The following is a 20,998-nucleotide window of genomic DNA, read 5'->3' as shown; positions in this document are numbered from 1 at the left end:
CTATGAAGTACCATACTGATTGCAAACCTAGAGGAAAAATAATTTAAGAACACAATTAAGTAGTTTGTTTTGGGGAAGCATAATAGTTCTTTGGGGGGGGGGAATAAATTTAGTTCTATAAATTCTGCATATTTGTTTATGAAACCAAAAAGAGATGGCTTACGGATGGATCTATCCTAAATACTCTCATACTGCCTTGATCTATGCAAAAAAAAAAAAAGCTATAGGAATTGCTGGTTTCTTGAAAAGACACAAAATTATGGGATTTTTTTGGAGTTGAGGTTATAGCTAAATATATATAGCATAGCTTGGAAAGGTTTAAAGAAAATTAAGCAAAACGATGTGTCCTACTAGTTTATTTCTCAGCTGCAGCACTATTAACATTTTGGACCAGAAAATTTTTGTCTTGGGGGTCTGTCCTGTGCATGGTAAGATGTTTAGCAGCCTCCCTGTTCTCCACCACCAGATGCCAGTAACGCTTTCTCCCTCTAAGTTGGGAGAACCTAAAGTATCTCCAGACATTGCCAGATGTCTCTTTGGGAACAAAATTGCCCCTACTTGAGAACTACTGACTAGAAGATACATTGGGCTGAAAAAGGTTATGAAGGAACTATTGTTGGACTCTTTAAAACCTGTAAAGTAGGTTATTCCTCAGTATACCAAATATTGAAAATAAAGGACAGCTCTCTCAAATCTTGATGTAAATTCTCCCAGTGAATTGAAATCTTCCTTTTCATAATTAATTAGATCTCTGTGAATTTGCACATGCAAATATATTCCAGAAGGCTTTTGAGGAACTATTGGAAAATCATTAACTCAGATGCTTTATGGAGAGACAACCATGTCTTTCCAAAACATATTTCCAGTTCAAACAACAGAATAAGTTTAGGCTTTAGGTACAAAATGATATTTCTTCTGTTTCTTGTAGTCAAATTTCTGAAAAACATGCCTTATTTTAGATGGATTAAAATGAAACAGGAAACAGTTGATGGTTCCATTCAGATATTCATGTCCTCTGCATTTCTGCTTAATTTCAAAATATCATTTTAAAATATATTTTTGTTTCTCTTTGTCCAGCTACTACTATTATGTCTCATATCTTCTAACATGTATTTTTTCCCCTCTTTCAGGAAATATTGGAAATTCTTTTATGATTGATCCCATCTTGGGCTCTATAAAAACTGCCAAAGAATTGGATCGAAGTAACCAAGTGGAATATGATTTAATGGTGAAAGCTACAGATAAAGGCAGTCCACCAATGAGTGAAATGACTTCTGTGCATATCTTTGTCACCATTGCTGACAATGCTGCTCCTAAGTTTACATCAAAAGAATACTCTGTTGAAATTAGTGAAATTACCAGCATTGGGAGTTTTGTTGGACTAGTTACAGCCCATAGTCAGTCATCAGTGATATATGAAATAAAAGATGGAAATATAGGTGATGCTTTTGATATTAATCCACATTCTGGAAGTATCATCACTCAGAAAGCCCTGGATTTTGAAACTTTGCCCATTTATACATTGACAGTCCAGGGAACCAACATGGCTGGCTTGTCCACTAATACAACTGTTTTAGTGCATCTACTAGACGAGAATGACAACTCGCCAGTTTTTATGCAGACAGAATACTCAGGACTTATCAGTGAATCAGCTTCCCTCAACAGTGTAGTCCTGACAGACACGAATATCCCACTAGTGATCCGAGCAACTGATGCTGATAAAGAATCAAATTCCTTGCTTGTTTATCACATTGTTGAGCCGTCTGTGCACAAATATTTTGCTGTTGATTCTAGCACTGGTGCTATTCATACAGTACAAAGTCTGGACTATGAAGAAACAAGTGTTTTTCACTTTACTGTACAAGTGTATGACATGGGGACACCACGTTTATTTGCTGAATATGCAGCTAATGTCACCATACACGTAATTGACATTAATGACTGCCCTCCTGTTTTCTCCAAATCATTGTATGAAGCATCTCTTCTGTTGCCCACATACAAAGGAGTAAAAGTCACCACAGTAAATGCTACCGATGCTGATTCCAGTGCATTCTCACAGTTAATATACTCCATCACCGAAGGCAATATTGGGGACAAGTTTTTGATGGACTACAAGACTGGCACTATAACTGTACAAAACACAACTCAGTTAAGAAGCCGCTATGAGTTAACCATTCGAGCTTCTGATGGCAGATTTGCCAGCTTTACCTCTGTGAAAATTAACGTGAGAGAAAGCAAGGAAAGTCAGCTCAAGTTCACCCAAGACTTCTACTCTGCCGTCGTGAAAGAGAACTCCACGGAAGCCAAAACATTAGCCGTCATTACTGCTATTGGGAATCCTATCAACGAACCTCTGTTTTATCACATCCTCAACCCAGACCGAAGATTTAAGATCAGCCGCACTTCAGGAGTGCTGTCAACCACCGGTATACCATTTGATCGTGAACAGCAGGAGGCATTTGATGTGGTTGTAGAAGTGACAGAAGAACATAAGCCTTCAGCAGTGGCCCATGTTGTCGTGAAAGTCACTATAGAAGACCAAAATGACAACGCACCGGTGTTTGTCAACCTTCCCTATTACGCTGTAGTTAAAGTGGATACCGAGGTGGGCCATGTCATTCGCTATGTCACTGCTGTAGACAGAGATAGTGGCAGAAATGGGGAAGTGCACTACTACCTTAAGGAACACCATGACCACTTTCAAATTGGACCCTCGGGTGAAATTTCATTGAAGAAGCAATTTGAACTTGACACCTTAAATAAAGAATATCTTGTCACCGTGGTTGCAAAAGATGGGGGGAACCCAGCTTTCTCAGCCGAAGTTATAGTCCCAATCACTGTTATGAATAAAGCCATGCCTGTGTTTGAAAAACCTTTCTACAGTGCAGAGATTCCAGAGAATATCCAGATGCACAGCCCAGTTGTCCACATACAAGCCAACAGTCCAGAAGGCTTAAAAGTGTTCTATAGCATCACCGATGGAGATCCTTTTAGCCAGTTTACCATTAACTTCAATACCGGGGTTATAAATGTCATAGCCCCTCTGGATTTTGAGTCCCACCCAGCATATAAACTGAGCATACGAGCAACTGATTCTTTGACTGGTGCTCATGCCGAAGTGTTTGTTGACATAATAGTGGAAGACATCAATGATAACCCTCCTGTGTTTGTTCAGCAGTCTTATGCTGCAACTCTGTCTGAGGCATCTGTGATTGGAACATCTGTCGTTCAAGTTAGAGCTACAGATTCTGACTCAGAACCAAACAGAGGAATTTCATACCAGATGTTTGGAAATCACAGCAAGAGTCATGATCATTTTCACATAGATAGCAGCACTGGTCTCATCTCACTAATCAGAACTTTAGATTATGAACAGTTCCACCAGCACAAGATTTTTGTAAGGGCTGTTGATAGTGGTATGCCCCAACTGAGCAGTGATGTGATTGTCATGGTGGATGTCACTGACCTCAATGATAATCCTCCACTCTTTGACCAACAAATTTATGAAGCCAAAATTAGTGAGCATGCCACTCATGGGCATTTTGTGATGTGTGTGAAGGCCTATGATGCAGACAGTTCTGACATAGACAAGTTGGAATATTCCATTCTGTCTGGCAATGATCATAAACATTTTGTCATTGACAGTAAAACGGGGATTATCACACTCTCAAATCTGCGCCGGCACACCTTGAAGCCATTTTACAGTCTCAACATTTCTGTTTCTGATGGTGTGTTTAGAAGTTCAGCTCAGGTTCACATAACTGTAATTGGAGGCAATTTGCACAGTCCTGTTTTTCTTCAGAATGAATATGAAGTGGAACTTGCTGAAAATGCTCCCTTACATACACTGGTGATAGAGGTTAAGGCAACTGATAGGGATTCTGGTATTTACGGTCTCATAACTTACCACATTGTAAATGACTTTGCCAAAGACAGATTTTACACAAATGAGAGAGGACAGATATTTACTTTGGAAAAACTTGATCGAGAGACCCCAGCAGAGAAAGTGATCCCAGTTCGTTTAATGGCGAAGGATGCTGGAGGAAAAGTTGCTTTCTGCACAATTAATGTTATCCTTACAGATGATAATGATAATGCACCCCAGTTTCGGGCAGCCAAGTACGAAGTGAACATCGGATCCAATGCTGCCAAAGGAACGTCGGTCATTAAAGTTTTTGCAAGTGATGCTGACGAGGGATCCAATGCTGATGTCACCTATGCCATTGAAGCAGATTCTGAAAGTGTTAAGGAGAATTTGGAAATTAACAAACTGTCTGGCATAATTACCACAAAGGAAAGCTTAATTGGCTTAGAAAACGAGTTCTTCACTTTCTTTGTTAGAGCTGTGGATAATGGGTCTCCATCAAAAGAATCTGTTGTTCCTGTCTATGTTAAGATACTTCCCCCAGAAACACAGCTTCCAAAATTTTCAGAACCCTTTTATACCTATACAGTTTCAGAAGATATGCCTATTGGAACAGAAATAGATCTCATCCAAGCAGAGTACAGCGGCACTGTTCTTTACAGCCTAATCAAAGGGAATACTCCTGAAAGTAATAGAGATGAGTTCTTTGTGATTGACAAGCAAAGCGGGAGACTAAAATTGGAGAAGAGTCTAGATCATGAGACAACTAAGTGGTATCAGTTTTCCATACTTGCCAGATGTACTCGTGATGATTATGAACTGGTGGCTTCAGTAGATGTTAGTATCCAAGTGAAAGATACAAATGATAACAGCCCAGTGTTGGAGTCCAATCCATATGAGGCATTTGTTGTTGAAAACCTACCAGGGGGAAGCAGAGTCATCCAGATTAGGGCATCTGACCTAGATTCAGGAGCCAATGGTCAAGTTATATACAGTCTCGATCAGTCACAAAGTGTAGACATCATCGAATCTTTTGCCATTAATATGGAAACAGGCTGGATTACAACTCTAAAGGCACTGGACCATGAGGAGAAGGACAATTATCAGATTAAAGTGGTTGCATCAGATTATGGCGAAAAGGTTCAGCTGTCCTCCACGGCCATCGTGGACGTTACTGTCACAGATGTCAATGACAGCCCGCCACGATTCACAGCAGAGATTTATAAAGGGACTGTGAGTGAAGACGATCCACCAGGTGGTGTAATTGCCATCTTAAGCACCACAGATGCCGACTCTGAAGAGATTAACAGACAAGTTACATATTTTATAACAGGTAAAGATTTCAAACCAATTGGTTTAATTTAAAGTGTATTAAAAGTATATTGTTTATGTATTTTAGGGAAATAGGGAGTTAAAGGGATAGTTTTAGTTAATAAGTAGCTAAGTCACATCTGTTAAGCGCATTTCAGGTTCTTTACCTAAGTACAACTGTTTCCTTAGACTGATTTTCATGCTCATTCTGTTGAGCTTAAATTTTATTTGGCTTAGTGCTATGCTTAAGTACATATTTTAATGCTGTTTTTGGGGGGTAAAAAGTTGAAGTATGCCAAATTTAGATTAATTATTTTTAGAATTCTTAATCTTTTTAAACTTTAACTATACATCTTTTGTATGATTTATTTTTCCTGTTACTTATTTCTGTCTTTAATTCAAAAAAATTTGACTGTCATCTTCCTTTATTGATTTAATAGGAGGGGATGCTTTGGGACAGTTTGCTGTTGAAAATATACAGAATGAGTGGAAGGTCTACGTGAAGAAACCTCTAGATAGGGAAAAAAAGGACAATTATCTTCTGACCATCACAGCGACTGATGGGACCTTCTCATCAAAGGCTATTGTTGAAGTGAAGGTTCTTGATGCAAATGACAACAGTCCAGTTTGTGAAAAGGTAGGCTTCTCTTTTAAGTTTGAATATTAGAATTCAAATTTCTTAATCCTTTTAATAGGACTGCCATTGACCTCTCTGCTGTACTTTAGTTGTGTTTTATATTATAATCACTGTTAAAGCAGAGGTGTCCAATGATAGAAGACTTGGAAAAGCTTCAGAACTATTTTGTGGAATGGTAAGTTGCTCAAAAACTTTGTTCTTAAATTACGGACAGGAGTACAGTTGTGTCTAACTCTAAAAATACTCTGTTAACTTTCATAAAAAGGATTGTTTTGGTGAAAACATTTGACCAGCTCTTCTACAAAGCTCAGTTTTGCTTTAGCAGATCATTTTGGAGCACTTGCTTTTCTACACAATAGAAAAACTTAAAAGAGTTTAGGGAAAAGGCTCCTGCACCTGTGGCGCACACTATTTAATGGGAGAACAACATATAACCAGAGCCGGGCGTGGTAGTACATGCCTGTAATCCCAATAGCTCTGGAGGCTGAGGCAGGAGGATCTTGAGTTCAAAGTTAGCCTCAGCAAATTAGCAAGACCCTAAACAACTTAGTGAAACCCTGTCTAAAACCAAAAATATAAAAGGAGTTGGGGATTGAGATGTGGCTCAGTAGTTAAGTGCCTCTGGGCTCAATCCCTGGTAACCATATATATCTATCTCAGAGAAGAGCTGTTCCCCCTCCAAATTGACTATAAGAGTAGCAGGACTCAAGCAGGAGTGGTCACTGGAGCGAGGAAATGAGGAAAAGCTGTTCAGTGGCAGGTTGTGGGCTCACCCTTCAGGAGGTAGTGATACGATGATCAGGAGGAGTGGAAAGGTGGTGTGTGAGGAGGGAATGGAGGTGTGGGAATAGTCGCTGATTTTGCCAGAAGTGATAAATCCCTGGGAAGGGGGGAGAAGGTCAAACTGGATTAAGGAATGTATGGAGGATAAGATAGGGATGATATGAACCAAGAGTTCCTTAAAGAAGTTCAGTTTGGTTGTGTTACGGCTATAATTTGGATAAGGAAGAGTGAAAGCCCATAGAGCGGGCAGAGGTGGCAGAAGAATGGAAGTTCTGAAGGCGCCACATTAGAAAAGTGGTAGCATTCAGTCCCCGCCTGAATGTGGCAGGAATGTTGTGTCAGGACTTGAACATTTACTGCCGAGTGTATTTGGAGAAAGAGCAAGGTGGTGGCGAAGGTAAGCCTGGAGGGGGAAATCTGTCTTAGCGGAAGCCTGTCGAGTTCCATTTCAGATTTGTTTAATTTCATGTAATGGGACTTTTAATTTTTTAAAAAAAATTGGATGTGATTTTTAGACATTTAGAGATGGTGAGATTCAGGATGGATATTAGAGAAAGATAGATACACTTGGCAGTTGTTTTTGGAAGCTGATCATTGAGTTCATTTGAGGGAACCAACAAAAAGGTGGTCAGGGAGAAGAGATGAGTTACTTGCAAAGGAAGCAGAGATGGAAGGAAGAGTCAGACTGATGCAGTGCAGTCAGGGGGGTCAGAGAATTTTGAAGAGGAGGGGTGGTAAGCAAAGGTATAATGTAGCTGGAAAAGATGGCCGAGATGTGAAACAGACCATTTCAGTTCTGCGAGTGACTTGGGAAATAGCAGTCTCTGGGTCCTGATGTAAGTGGACACCTACATGACTAAAGGTCACATGGTGTGCATTAATGAAGAAATAGCTTTGACCAGTGCAGAGGGTTAGGAGTAAAGGAAGGAAGAAGAGTATGACAGGATAAGAGACGACTGGTAGAGGGGACAGTGAATGTGAAGAGGGACGCAGCCGCTTGAGAATGCTGCAGATTCAGTAAGCGGAGAGGTGTTGCCGCTGCAGAGAACAACAGAGCTGATCTCAGGCAAAGAGATGCTGGAAATTCATTCTTGGGGAGGTGGGACTCCTGAAGGATGAGGAGTTAATTCCTATTCCTTTTTGTACTTTGGGGTGAGAATATGGAATGGGGGTTATGCACATGTCTCCCCTTAATGGAAAATAAATGTATTTTATTTTCTAGAACTTTCACATTATTTGAATGTAATACTGTAACTTCTTTGGGAATAATAAAATTAGGACACTAAACCATTTAAATTAAATAGTATTGCAAAATATCCTGTTTCATGAGTCATAAAATATAGCTCACCTAAGGGCCTGGAGGGGTATAGCTTAGTGTTAGGGTGCTTACGTAGCATGTCCAAGGCCCAGGTTTGGATCCTGAGCATTAAAAATATATCTGTCTGTACACACATACACACACACACACACACACACACACACACACACACACACACACACACACATATATATGTGAACTTATTCAGAAAGTACATTCAGCAAAATCTTAATCTGTTTCTCTTATGTTTTTGTTTATTGCATGGATTCCTTAATAATTGGAACTGGAAACAGCTGTTTACTGTGTTTGAAGGTTAAGTGGGTATGAAGAGAGAGGAGCAGGTGTCCTGTCTGTGGCTTTGGGGAAAACTTTGTTTTCTTCCATAACAACAAGGATCACTTCTCTCCCAAATACAATCATTTGGTTATGTTAACGAACACTTGCACACACAATAAATTCCTGTACTTGGAATTAAGTATATACAATACAATAAGTATTCGCTCTACTTTTTAGATAAATATGGAACACTACTTACGTTTCTTTATAAGAATTTAAATGTGAAACTGCCTTAACAACTTACTGTTTGCTATTCTGTCGGTAAAATGTTAGGTCAGACTCTTTCAGGGACATGATATTGGTAACTCTTACTTTCTCCCTCATTTTACATGTGTTTTTTAAAGAAAAATAGTTTTAAAAGCTCTTTGAATCTGAACTTTAGTCATTTTCCATGTTTTCTAAGGCCAGAATAAAATTATTCCTTTCTCGTTATTCTCTTAATAATCACTGCTGACTTTTAATTTCCTCATTCTAACAATATTGTTTAAAATCTTTGTAGACTCTTTATTCAGACACCATTCCTGAGGATGCTCTTCCTGGGAAATTGATCATGCAAGTCTCTGCTACAGATGCAGATATCCGTTCCAATGCTGAAATTACTTACACATTGTTTGGTTCAGGGGCAGAAAAATTCAAACTAAATCCAGACACAGGTAATGATGAGAGTTGGGACAAGTTTCATTGTATACTATTACAAAATCATGGTTGTTGGGTGATTTAGTTTACATATAGTAATTTTCCTTTTCAAATGTACCCTGCTGCTTGGAGTTGACATCTTTTGGAAATCTAAACAGCAATTTAATGTGCCAAATTTGGGGTAAGATGAAAAAAAAAAAAAAAGAGAGCAACAATAGCACTTACCTTGAGCTAACAATTTAAAACTTAAAAACTGTTTATATAATTAAAAAAAACTCATATATACATCAAATTTTCTGCTTCGTTTGTTTTATTTATAAAGCACATTTTTAAAATTTGTGACCATGAATTTATAATTTAACATTTTCCATAATTAAAATGATCCATATTGTTTTATTCATCTTTATAGTTTGTATTTTGTTAAAGTTGCAATAATGTGCTGGGTACGGTGGTGCACACCTGTAATTCCAGCGCCTCGGGAAGCTGAGACAGGAAGACCGAAAGTTCAGAGCCAGCCTCAGCAAAAGTGAGGTGCTGAGCAACTCAATGAGACCCTGTCTCTAAATAAAATACAAAATAGGACTGAGAATGTGGCTCAGTGGCCAAGTGCTCCTGGATTCAATCCCTGGTACAAAAAAAAAAAAAAAGAGAGAGAGAGAAAAAATTTTGATAATGAGGTTTCTTTTAAGCTTTTTTATTTTCTCAAGTACAGATTATGAACATATGAGTCTAATTTTTTAATCAATAAAAAGGTTCAAATTTGGTTAATTAGCTGTTTTACTTTGGGGATTGTGTGTAGCATAAGAGTCTTTGGCCTCATATTCTATGACTAGTGTAGGATTGGAAACCTGGAATTTGTGTGCTCATCCAGCTGTTGAGTCTGTTATTGATAAAATTGTTCTCCAGAGAAAAGCTGTTATTCATATTTAGTAAGAGAAGAGAAGTAGGATGTATAGCTGCAGTTCACAATTAAATTTCAAGTGATTCCATTTATTTCTGTTTGTTTTTAGGTGAACTGAAAACATTAGCCCCCCTTGATCGGGAGGAGCAAGCAGTTTATAATCTGCTAGTCAAAGCCACAGATGGAGGGGGAAGATTCTGTCAAGCCAGTGTTGTGCTTACATTAGAAGATGTGAATGATAACGCCCCTGAATTCACTGCTGATCCTTATACCATTACTGTGTTTGAAAACACAGAGCCTGGAACACTGTTGACCAGAGTGCAAGCCACAGATGCAGATGCAGGTATCCTCTGGAAGATTGCCCTGCCTTCAGACTGCACTGAGGGCTTAGGAGCCACTGTGTTAAACACATTCCAAATGCAGCCTCATCTTACCTCATACATGCAGAGTAGCTCCTCATTGTCATAAAATGACATCTTCAGAATAATTAATTCACTTTTAATGAATATTTGAAGCCTTAAAATTATGCCCAGTAAACTTACTGCTGTAAGATGTATCTATAAGGTTACTAACATTCTTGTTAGTGACTTCAGGAATTGATCTTCATGTCTAATTGAATTAATCAGAGAAGTATTGTTTTGTAATACACTGTTGGTGTCATAAAGATAGAACAAGCAAAAGCTGTATTATCATAGTTTATAAATCTTTTAAAATTTTTTGTGGAGACAGTAGGACTAAAATATATATTCATAGCATTTTGATAGTAAAGAATAACTTCTTTAGTCTAATACTGAACAATTAGAAGAAAACAAAAAAATACTTTTCAAATAGTTCTTTGTCTTTAAAGCTAAATAATAAATAGATGTCTTTTTAAAATAGTACACTCAGTAAATTGTTACTTGTAAATTGGTAATTCAGTTTACTGTGTCTCGATCACTCATAAATTTTTTAAATAATATAAGCATTTTATTATTTTTAAAATTACTAATATTAATATTAATTAAACATAATTTCATATCTTCACAGGTTTGAATCGAAAGATTTCCTACTCACTAATTGACTCTGCTGATGGGCAGTTCTCCATTAATGAATTATCTGGAATTATTCAATTAGAAAAGCCTTTGGATAGAGAACTACAAGCAGTATACACCCTTAGTTTGAAAGCTGTAGACCAAGGTTTGCCAAGGAGGTTGACAGCTACTGGCACTGTCGTTGTATCAGTTTTAGATATAAATGATAACCCACCTGTGTTTGAATATCGTGAATATGGTGCCACAGTGTCTGAGGACATTCTAATTGGAACAGAAGTTCTTCAAGTTTATGCAGCAAGTCGGGATATTGAAGCAAATGCAGAAATCACCTACTCAATAATAAGTGGAAATGAACATGGGAAATTCAGCATAGATTCTAAAACAGGTAATTTACCATGTAAATGAGAAGAAGTTCTTTATTTCACCAAAAAGGCTAGATTTGCTAGGCACCGAACTACATAGAGTGATGGGTCACCTGTAGTCAGTAGATGTTCAGAAAAGATGGAGCTCAAGCTTTCCTTTTGTTATTTTTTTTAAAGTGTGAGAGTGGTTAAGATGACTTCAGACTGTAGCTCTACTTAATAAAATATATTTCTGGTATATCATTGTAAACTATAAGCAAATCAAAAGAAAATTAAAATTCTAATAGCTTAGTGATGAAGTAAAATGTCACACATTAGTAAAGGTAAGAATGGCTGATAGTAGAGGACCTTGTATAATTACTCCTTTTATTCCCTGAATTCAACATAGGTGAATTAGCTTCCCAAGTAAAACCATAGCTTTGATCTGTCAGATCTTAGTTTCTATGGTAGGTGTGTGATAATTCATTAAGTTGATTTCCTCATTATGCTAGTTATATAATAGTGGACATACTTTGGATCATACCAAAAGACTGCCAACAAGGTCAAAAGTCGAAAGTGTTATTAATCCTACTGTGTAAACATTGATGTCATCTTATAAGCCTGTTGTCTGAAGTAGCTGTCAGTCTTAGAACCCTTTAAGAAGTTGCTCTTTTTTGTAGGGTATCCTTGAAAGCTGAAAGGAGATCAGTACAGTAGAGGGAAGGGACCCAGAGAGCTGGAAAAATGATGTTGGCCAAATTATATTGTTAAACGGTGTACATGTACAAATATATAACAACAAATCCCACCATTACATGTAGATATAACACACCAACAAAAAAGGCGGAGAGGGACCTCAATGCAATTATAAAATAAAGAAAAAGTTGTGGTATTTTAATTGTATGTGACTACTTCAGGTAAAGAATAGGTGTGTAATTATGTTATTTAGACAGATATTTTAGTACATATCATAAAATCGTTTCAGGGTTCTTTTGTCCTTGTCTCTTTTTAAGTAGAATAGACAATAATGAACTGACAATGAAAGGTGTCACAGGAATTGTTAGATCAAAAAATGGATTTTTAATGACAAAATATAAGTAGAAGGTTATGTGGAGATTCTTTTGTAGTGAAAAGGATGAATAAGTCTTTTAAAAAGAATGAGAAGGAAAAAACTAAAAGCATAGCATGGAATTTTTTAGAGTTTTCTTTTGTTTATTAAAGTCTGTTGTGATCTCTGGTTTGAGATACAAGAGAGAATCATTCTTATAGTATATTTTTATGGCTGGGAAAATAATTGAGAGAAATAGGCTTTAGGGTTGGGGAAATTCCTAATTTTTAATATTTGAATTAAGAAATTAGAAAACACAGCCAGGCATGATGACCCATGCCTATAATCCCAGCTGCTCAGGAGACTGAGGCAGAAGGATTGCAAGTTCAGAACCAGTCTAGGTAACTTCATCAGACCCTATCTCAAAATGAAAGGATTCAAAAAGGACTTGGGGAAGTAGCTCATTAAAGTGGTAGCATTATAAAGATTTGCAAGTAATTTTGATTTTTTTTTAATGCAGGAGCTATATTTATCATTGAGAATCTGGATTATGAAAGCTCCCATGAATACTACCTGACTGTAGAAGCCACTGATGGAGGCACACCTTCGTTAAGTGACATGGCCACTGTGAACATTAATGTGACAGATATCAATGACAACACGCCCGTGTTCAGCCAAGACACCTATACCACAGTGATCAGTGAAGATGCTGTTCTTGAGCAGTCTGTGATCACAGTGAGTATTTTTTCCCCCTTACAGTTTTCTTCTTCTGGGTCTTTACAAGAATTTTAAGTTAAATCAGTCTAGTTTTTGTTGACCACTGTCCCTTCCTTAACTGTCTTCCTAAAGCAGAGTGTGGTATTTTCCAGGTTATGGCTGATGATGCTGATGGACCTTCCAATAGCCACATCCACTACTCAATTATAGAAGGCAATCAGGGAAGCCCATTTACCATTGACCCTGTAAAGGGAGAAGTGAAAGTGACTAAACTTCTAGACCGAGAGACAGTAAGTGAAAAAGTTGGATTTAAATTGATTACTAAACACCAAATCAAAAAATAGAAGTGTCTGGTATTCCTATCCACTGGACATAATGTGAAGTACCAAAAGTTAGAACCAGCCTCCTTCTCAGGAACTGACGAGCAGGATGTAAATATTTGAAAAGCAATTGCAATACAAAAGTCTCAAGAATGTAAGAAATAGGCTTCCTGCTAGTAGAAAGTTTATATTCAGGAAGAGATTGCTAATGGCTTCAACATCCTGAGATCCTTCAGGTGTTAGTTTTTTAGTTTTTTGTCACTGTGCCCAAAAAGTGGAGAAGGAAAAGTTTGTTTTGCCCTGGGCCCGAAGTGAGGCAGAACATCTTGATGGAAGAGTGTGGTAGCGGGAAGCTGCTCCGTTTGTGGTGGCCAGGAAGCAGAGATAGGAAGGGGAAGGGACTTCAAGGAAGTCCTCAGTGGCTCACCTCCTCCAGCCATGCCCCAGCGACCCCAGCCACCGCCTGTTCAAGCTAGAAGGCAATCAGGGAGCTCATACCCAAACAGAAAATGACATGACAGCAGAGATTTGGAAAACCACTGGGATCGAGAGAAGGAAATTCCCTGTAAGAAATTGCATGAATGAAAGCATGGAGAATGAAACCATGGAACACATTCAAGAGTACCCAGTTCTACTGGAGAAATGTATTATAAAAAGTAGTTGAGGGACATTCAGTGAGAAGTGGTTTTAGGAACAAATTATGAACCAGATATTCAGGATCAGAGGTTCAGGCCTGATGCTGCAGGCATTAGGAAATTATTCAATGTTTGCAGTCTGATATATATTAAAAGACTTTTGGAAGATTAGTACCTCCATACGTGCAAGTATTCTTCAGAGTGGAGAGAGATGGTGGGGTGGGGTGGTGGTAGTGGTAGGAAAGGCTATTGATAACTCATCAATTGTGACACAGTAGGAGGCCAGATTAGGAAAGCAGCAGTTAAGAATTGAATGAAAACACAAAGAAACTTTGCAAAGGAAAAACTAGAATTCACAAAGCTTAGTTCATGGCTCTGTGTAGAAAGCAGCAATATCAGAAATGACTTGACTTCTGTCTGTTCTGAGTGGACATTGTCAAGTTGGGAAGTTATGAGGTATAAACTCATAGGGGCTGGAAGGAGTTAGTGAACATGGTTTTTTTTATTCTAAATTTTTTTTAAAAGTACATCCATAAATAACATTGACATTGTAGGTTTTTTTTGTTGTTGTTCTAATTAGTTATACATGACAGTAGACTGCATCTTGACATATGGTACATAGGTATAATTTCTCATTCTTCTGGTTGCACAAGATGTAGAATCCCTCTGGTGGTGTAGTCATATGTACATAGGGTAATGTCAGATTCATTTTACTACCCTTCCTACCCTCATACTCCTCCCCTCCCTTCACTCCCCTGTACCTAATCCAAAGTAACTATTCTTCCCTAGCTTCACTGCCCACTCCCTACTGTGTAGCATCCACTTATTAGAGAAAACATTCTTTGGGTTTGGGGGATTGGCTTATTTCACTTAGCATAATATTCTCCAACTTCATCCATTTATTGGCAAATGCCATAATTTCATTCTTTTTAAAGACTAAGTAATATATATACCACATTTTCTTTATCCATTCATCTGTTGAAGGACACCTAACTTCGTTCCATGGTTGTAGCTATTGTGAGATGAGTTGCTATAAACGTTGATGGGGCTGGGTCACTGTAGTGTGCTGATTTTAAGTCCTTTGGGTATAAACCAAGGAGTGGGATAGCAGGGTCAAATGGTGGTTCCCTTCCAAGTTTTCTAAGGAATCTCCATACTGCTTTCCAGAGTGGTTGCACTAATTTGTAGTCCCACCAGCAATGTATGAGTGTACCTTATCTCCCACATGCTTGCCAACATTTATTGTTGCTTGTATTCTTGATAATTGTCATTGTGACTGCAGTGAATGAAATTTTAGGAAAACTGCTTTCTGTGTTATTACTGAAGCAACAGCATTTGAGATAGACTGACACTTTTTTTTTAACCTAATCATTTTTATTACTTCTGGCTTCTTTCTGTTAATGGAACTGCATATTTTTAAAGATAAAACATTTTAACAAGATGAATGTGTTTTTGAGAAGCATTGGAGAGTCTAATCATCATTGATGTCTTTTTCTCTTGAGAAAAACACAGTATTTGTAGTTCAGTCATTTGTAGGTTAGGGAATTCCCAGATACAGGATACAACAAATGACTACAGCGAATTTTGACTCGTTGGCTTTATGAAAATGAAAGTGCATTTTCTGTTTCTCTCCACCCCGCACCCCTCCCAATCCCCAAAAGATTTCAGGTTACACACTTACGGTTCAAGCTTCTGATAATGGCAGTCCACCCAGGGTCAACACGACGACTGTGAACATTGACGTGTCTGATGTCAATGACAATGCCCCCGTCTTCTCCAAGGGGAACTACAGTGTGATCATCCAGGTAAGCTTGGAGTACCCGAGGATTTGGGGGATCCTTTTTGAAATGAGCTCTTTCACTGTGGTCAGATGCTGATTTGAAATATCTTTCTTTTCCAAAGTCTTTCATCTCCCCTCTTTTTGTGCTTGAGTGGTAAGCTGTTCCCACTGTCCGAAGACTAAGAGCATTGCTAATCCTGTCTTCTTCTGCTGTTGCTTTTCCTCCTCCCCTTCCTCCCCATCTTGGCCTGGCTTTGTCTTCCCTCCCAGGACTCCACCCTGCATCCTCCCCGCTCCCACCCCTCCACACCACCCTTACCTTCCACACACCCTTTTCCTCACATGCATTCCTCCCCCTTCCCATGCTCTCTCCCCACCTCAACTCCAACTGCAATCCCCTCTACCCCACTTCTGTTTTCCCTCTGTCGGGTCGATCATCAGTAAGACTTTCCCCCTCTGATATATTTTCTATTATTAAGAAACTCTCAGGTATCCCTTATCAGATAGATTTGGTCGTGTTGAAGTAGTTTTGTGTTGTTCTGTTTTTAATTTGGTGCAGGAAAATAAGCCAGTGGGTTTCAGTGTCCTCCAGCTAGTAGTGACAGACAAGGACTCCTCTCACAATGGTCCGCCCTTCTACTTTACTATTGTGAGTGGAAATGAAGACGAAGCATTTGAAGTGAACCAGCAAGGAGTCCTCCTGACGGCAGCCGCCATCAAGAGGAAAGTGAAGGACCATTACTTCCTGCATGTGAAGGTATTGAAGTCTGTCTGGTTTTATGGGAGAGCCTTAGGGAAGACCTGATTGGCAGTTATCTTCCTACATCAAACAGCTTACATTTCATAAAAACAAAAATTTATACGTTTGTGGCATGTTTTGTGCCACACCTTCATTTTTGAGGTGACTCCCTTATTCAGTTGGTAGCCTGATCATCTACAGTGCTGGAACTGAGTTTCTGTATGAGTTAGTGGAAGACTATTTGTCCTTTATCTCAACAGGCCTTTTTCTCATCCAGAGGAATAGGTATAAAACAGTTGGTGATTTGTTTTTTATTTATTTATTTAGAATTTGAACAATGTAAATACATTTTTATTAAGCAATTATAAACAAGATAATCAAAGTGATTTTTTCTTTTCTTTTTCTTTTTGTAGGTGACAGATAATGGAAAACCTCAGTTGTCATCTTTGACATATATTGACATTAGAGTCATCGAGGAGAGCATCCATCCTCCTGCAATTCTGCCCCTAGAGATTTTCATTACTGCATTTGGAGAGGAATACTCTGGTGGTGTCATTGGGAAAATCCATGCAACAGACCAAGATGTGTATGACACTTTAACCTACAGTCTTGACCCCCAAATGGACAACCTGTTCTCTGTTTCCAGCACCGGGGGTAAGCTCATCGCACACAAAAAGCTAGATATAGGGCAGTACCTTCTTAACGTCAGCGTAACCGATGGAAAATTTACCACAATGGCTGACATCACAGTGTATATCCGACAAATAACACAAGAGATGTTGAACCACACCATTGCTATACGCTTTGCCAATCTCACTCCAGAAGAATTTGTTGGTGACTACTGGCGCAACTTCCAGCGAGCTTTACGAAACATCCTGGGTTTGAGGAGGAACGACATACAGATTGTTAGTTTGCAGCCCTCTGAACCTCATCCACATCTGGATGTCCTACTTTTTGTAGAGAAATCAGGTAGTGCCCAGGTTTCAACAAAACAACTCTTGCACAAGATTAATTCTTCTGTGACTGATATTGAGGAAATCATTGGTGTTAGGATATTAGATGTATTCCAGAAGCTCTGTGCAGGACTGGATTGCCCTTGGAAATTCTGTGATGAAAAGATATCCATGGATGAAAATGTTATGTCGACGCATAGCACGGCCAGACTGAGCTTTGTGACACCTCGCCACCATAGGACAGCCGTGTGTCTCTGCCAAGGTAAGTAAATGAGAACAGGTATTTCATGTACAGCCTTTGATGATTATACCATACAGATCATTTTGTTGAAATTCCTGCTTTTTAATCTCTCTCCTCTCTTTTATTTAATTAAAGAGGGGAAATGCCCACCTGTCCACCATGGATGTGAAGACAACCCCTGCCCTGCAGGATCCGAATGTATTGCTGATCCAAGAGAGGAGAAGTACACCTGTGTCTGTCCTGGTGGCAGGTTTGGTCAGTGCCCAGGTAGGTTCAATGACTGAGCAAAATTTTATTTCAAAAAATCAGTTCCAATCTTTCTTAATTTTTTTATTCTTTATTTGAGAAAAATAAATGATGCAAAGTATGTTTATTTAAGTCAAATGTAGAGATGAATAAGGAAAAACAGTAATGACTTTTTCTTCCTCTTATATAACAACACATTCTAGTTCAGTTTGATGTTCCCCCTTTCGTATCATCGATGCTTGAATAGATTTTAGAGGTTTGTTTTTCCTTTTTCTCTTTCATCCTCTCTTAAAAACAAAATAAAACAAAAAAAGCCTGAAGAAAATTATATCTTACACAATCCTAACTTCTTGCTTTAATATCTGTGAAATATTTTCTAGCATGACTCTTTTTGTGATTTAATCAGCATTTTCCTTATGTAGAAAGATTCCAATTTACTCTGTGTAAAAAAAAAAAATAATCCTTATACATATATTCTTTTCTTTTCTATTACAGTAGATCAGGAACTGCTGGGTCAAAGAATTAAGTGCATTTAAAATTTTAAAGATAACATTATGTTAATTTTCCAAAAAGATGAACCAATTCTTATTTTTTCCAGTCATGTATGAAGGTCTCATAACCCAGTCTTGTGCCAGCATTGACAGTTTCCAGTTTAAAAAAAAAAAAAAAAAAGAAAACTCCTTTGGGGCTGGGATTGTGGTGTGGCTCAGTGGTGGAGCACTCGCCTAGCATGGGCGGGACCCCATTTCTATCCTTAGCACCACATAAAAATAAAGACATTGTGTTGTGTCCATCTACACCTAGAAAATAAATGTAAAAAAAAAAAAAAAACTCCCCATCTAATGAACACAAAATGATATCTCGTGATTTTAATTTTCACTTCTCTGGCTGTTTATACCTTTTTATTAGCTTACCTGTTTGTATTTGTTTTGATTGTCTGGGCTACTTGTTTATTATCAACGTGTAGAACACTTTGTGCATTATGAGTAGTGACAGTCTATATGTTATTGACCTTAATTTGTTAAATCTTTTTTTTTTTTTTTGGTGTATTGCAAAATGTTTTATTTCCCCTTCCCCTACCAGAAGTACAAAGGGATTTTTCTCTAGTTAATTAGAGACTAGAGGGAGTTGACCAGGAATTTTTGTTAAATCTTTTGTCATTTTGAAATTTAATTTTTATCTAGTCAATTCTACTTGATTTTACTTAGCAATTTTCACTTCTGGAGAGAGCAATCAGTTTTTATCTTATCTGAGGAATGGGAATTGGTTTATCAAACTATCTTGAGGCTATGTAACTATTTTCTGAAATTGTCTTCTAATAATTTCCATTGAATATGATTACGTTTAGCTCTTTTGTTATTTTAGAATTTATTTCTCTGTGATAAAGTGGTCTAATTTATTCTTGCAAATGGATAGCCAGTCAGGCTATACTGTTTATTAAGTAACTAGATGTTTTGCCATGGAATTTAATTTTATAATGTTATATGTGACCTTAAATTTAAAAATCGGAATATAGGAGGACAAATCCTACTCTAAAAACTATACTTAAACTGGCTTCTTTTGTGATTCACAGGAAGTTCATCTATAACATTTACTGGAAACAGCTTTGTGAAATACCGTCTAATGGAAAATGAAAACAAATTAGAGATGAAACTGACAATGAGGCTCAGGACCTATTCTGCTCATGCAGTTGTAATGTATGCTCGAGGAACTGACTATAGTATCTTGGAGGTATGTGATTGTCTGGTTTTAGTCTTAGTAACTCCAATATGGCAGCCTTTAAGAAATATAAATTCCATTCTATGTTTTGATTGTTCACTTTTTAAAAACATTAAGCAAGATGGGCAAATTCCACATTTAAAGAATTCATTGACACTTTTACAAATTTTATACTTCATGGGATGAAAAGTTCTTTTTTGCTTTGCAATAATATGGAGATTTATTTCTAGTTTTTACAAACGTTTTTAGGCATATGTGAGAGTTAATATTCAAACTCTGAATATTGTATCTTATTAGTTATATAGCAGGTTTATAGAGAGGGCATACGTATGTTTGAAGTGATAATTATCATGACTACTTTTTTTAACTTAACTGGGTTTTAACATTTGATGCTACATGGTCCTTTCTGTGGTAGGTGTGGGTGGTTAAAAACTAGTCACTTCATATTTTTTTGGATATGTACTTGGTATAGAACTTGATACCCCTAAAAGATACCTTGGACAAATGAGTGTGTGCTTTATATAAAGTATTTAAATGGAAGTCCTTATCTTTTTTTTACCTTCATTCACCAAATATACCTCTCCTATAGACTTGTGCTCAGAGATTACAATTGAAAGTTCTGTGAAAGTAATGTGAAAGTGATTGTTTTTATTGTAGATTCATAATGGAAGACTGCAATATAAATTTGACTGTGGAAGTGGCCCTGGAATTGTCTCTGTTCAAAGCATTCAAGTCAATGATGGCCAGTGGCATGCAGTGTCTCTTGAAGTAAATGGAAACTATGCTAGATTGGTTCTAGACCAGGTTCATACTGCATCAGGCACAGCCCCGGGGACTCTGAAAACTCTGAATCTAGATAACTATGTGTTTTTTGGTGGCCACATACGGCAGCAAGGAACAAGGAATGGAAGAAGCCCGCAAGTTGGTAATGGTTTCAGGGGCTGTATGGACTCCATTTATTTGAATGGGCAAGAGTTACCTTTAAATAGCAAACCAAGAAGTTATGCACACATCGAAGAGTCAGTGGATGTATCTCCTGGGTGCTTATTAACAGCTACGGAAGACTGCTCAAGTAACCCTTGTCAGAATGGAGGCATATGTAATCCATCGCCTACTGGAGGTAGGCTTCGTAACATTACAGTGCTTAAAATGTTGCATGTGTACATTTAAGGGGAAGAGTCCCAAATGCTTTTGGTTTTCCTCCTCCTTTTGTTCAAATACTATTGTCAGATACTGCAGCAGAAATGAGTAGTACACATTGTAAGAGAGCAGAGTAGGAGCCGGGCGCAGTGGCACACACCTTGTAATCCCAGCAGCTCAGGAGGCTGAGGCAGGAGGAACACGCGTTCAAAGTGAGCCTTAGCAACTTAGTGAGGCCCTAAGCAACTCACTGAGACCCTGTCTCTAAATAAAATACAAAAAAGAGTTGGGGATGTGGCTC

General features: G+C 38.0%; 1 protein-coding gene across 7 annotated transcripts in view; it reads left to right on the top strand.

Annotated features, from left to right (window-relative positions):
• Positions 1–20,998, top strand: part of Fat1 (FAT atypical cadherin 1) — a 123,984-nt gene that overhangs the window by 90,585 nt on the left and 12,401 nt on the right. For all 7 annotated transcript variants that reach the window (XR_013430320.1, XM_021729024.3, XM_040294835.2 and 4 more), the window contains exons 10-22: positions 1,131–5,198; positions 5,617–5,813; positions 8,750–8,903; positions 9,897–10,130; positions 10,814–11,203; positions 12,728–12,942; positions 13,077–13,214; positions 15,541–15,684; positions 16,219–16,416; positions 16,812–17,613; positions 17,728–17,859; positions 19,412–19,569; positions 20,215–20,677. Coding sequence is in view for 6 of the 7 variants with exons in the window: in XM_021729024.3 (XP_021584699.2) it covers positions 1,131–5,198; positions 5,617–5,813; positions 8,750–8,903; positions 9,897–10,130; positions 10,814–11,203; positions 12,728–12,942; positions 13,077–13,214; positions 15,541–15,684; positions 16,219–16,416; positions 16,812–17,613; positions 17,728–17,859; positions 19,412–19,569; positions 20,215–20,677 (7,293 nt within the window). In the remaining variant the exon portion in view is untranslated. The remainder of the gene's footprint in view (positions 1–1,130; positions 5,199–5,616; positions 5,814–8,749; positions 8,904–9,896; positions 10,131–10,813; positions 11,204–12,727; positions 12,943–13,076; positions 13,215–15,540; positions 15,685–16,218; positions 16,417–16,811; positions 17,614–17,727; positions 17,860–19,411; positions 19,570–20,214; positions 20,678–20,998) is intronic.

Source organism: Ictidomys tridecemlineatus, chromosome 14 (assembly GCF_052094955.1).
Source record: "Ictidomys tridecemlineatus isolate mIctTri1 chromosome 14, mIctTri1.hap1, whole genome shotgun sequence".
Taxonomy (NCBI): domain Eukaryota; kingdom Metazoa; phylum Chordata; class Mammalia; order Rodentia; family Sciuridae; genus Ictidomys; species Ictidomys tridecemlineatus.
Note: the sequence above shows the minus strand (reverse complement) of the source record. Positions and strands in the feature narration are given on the sequence as shown.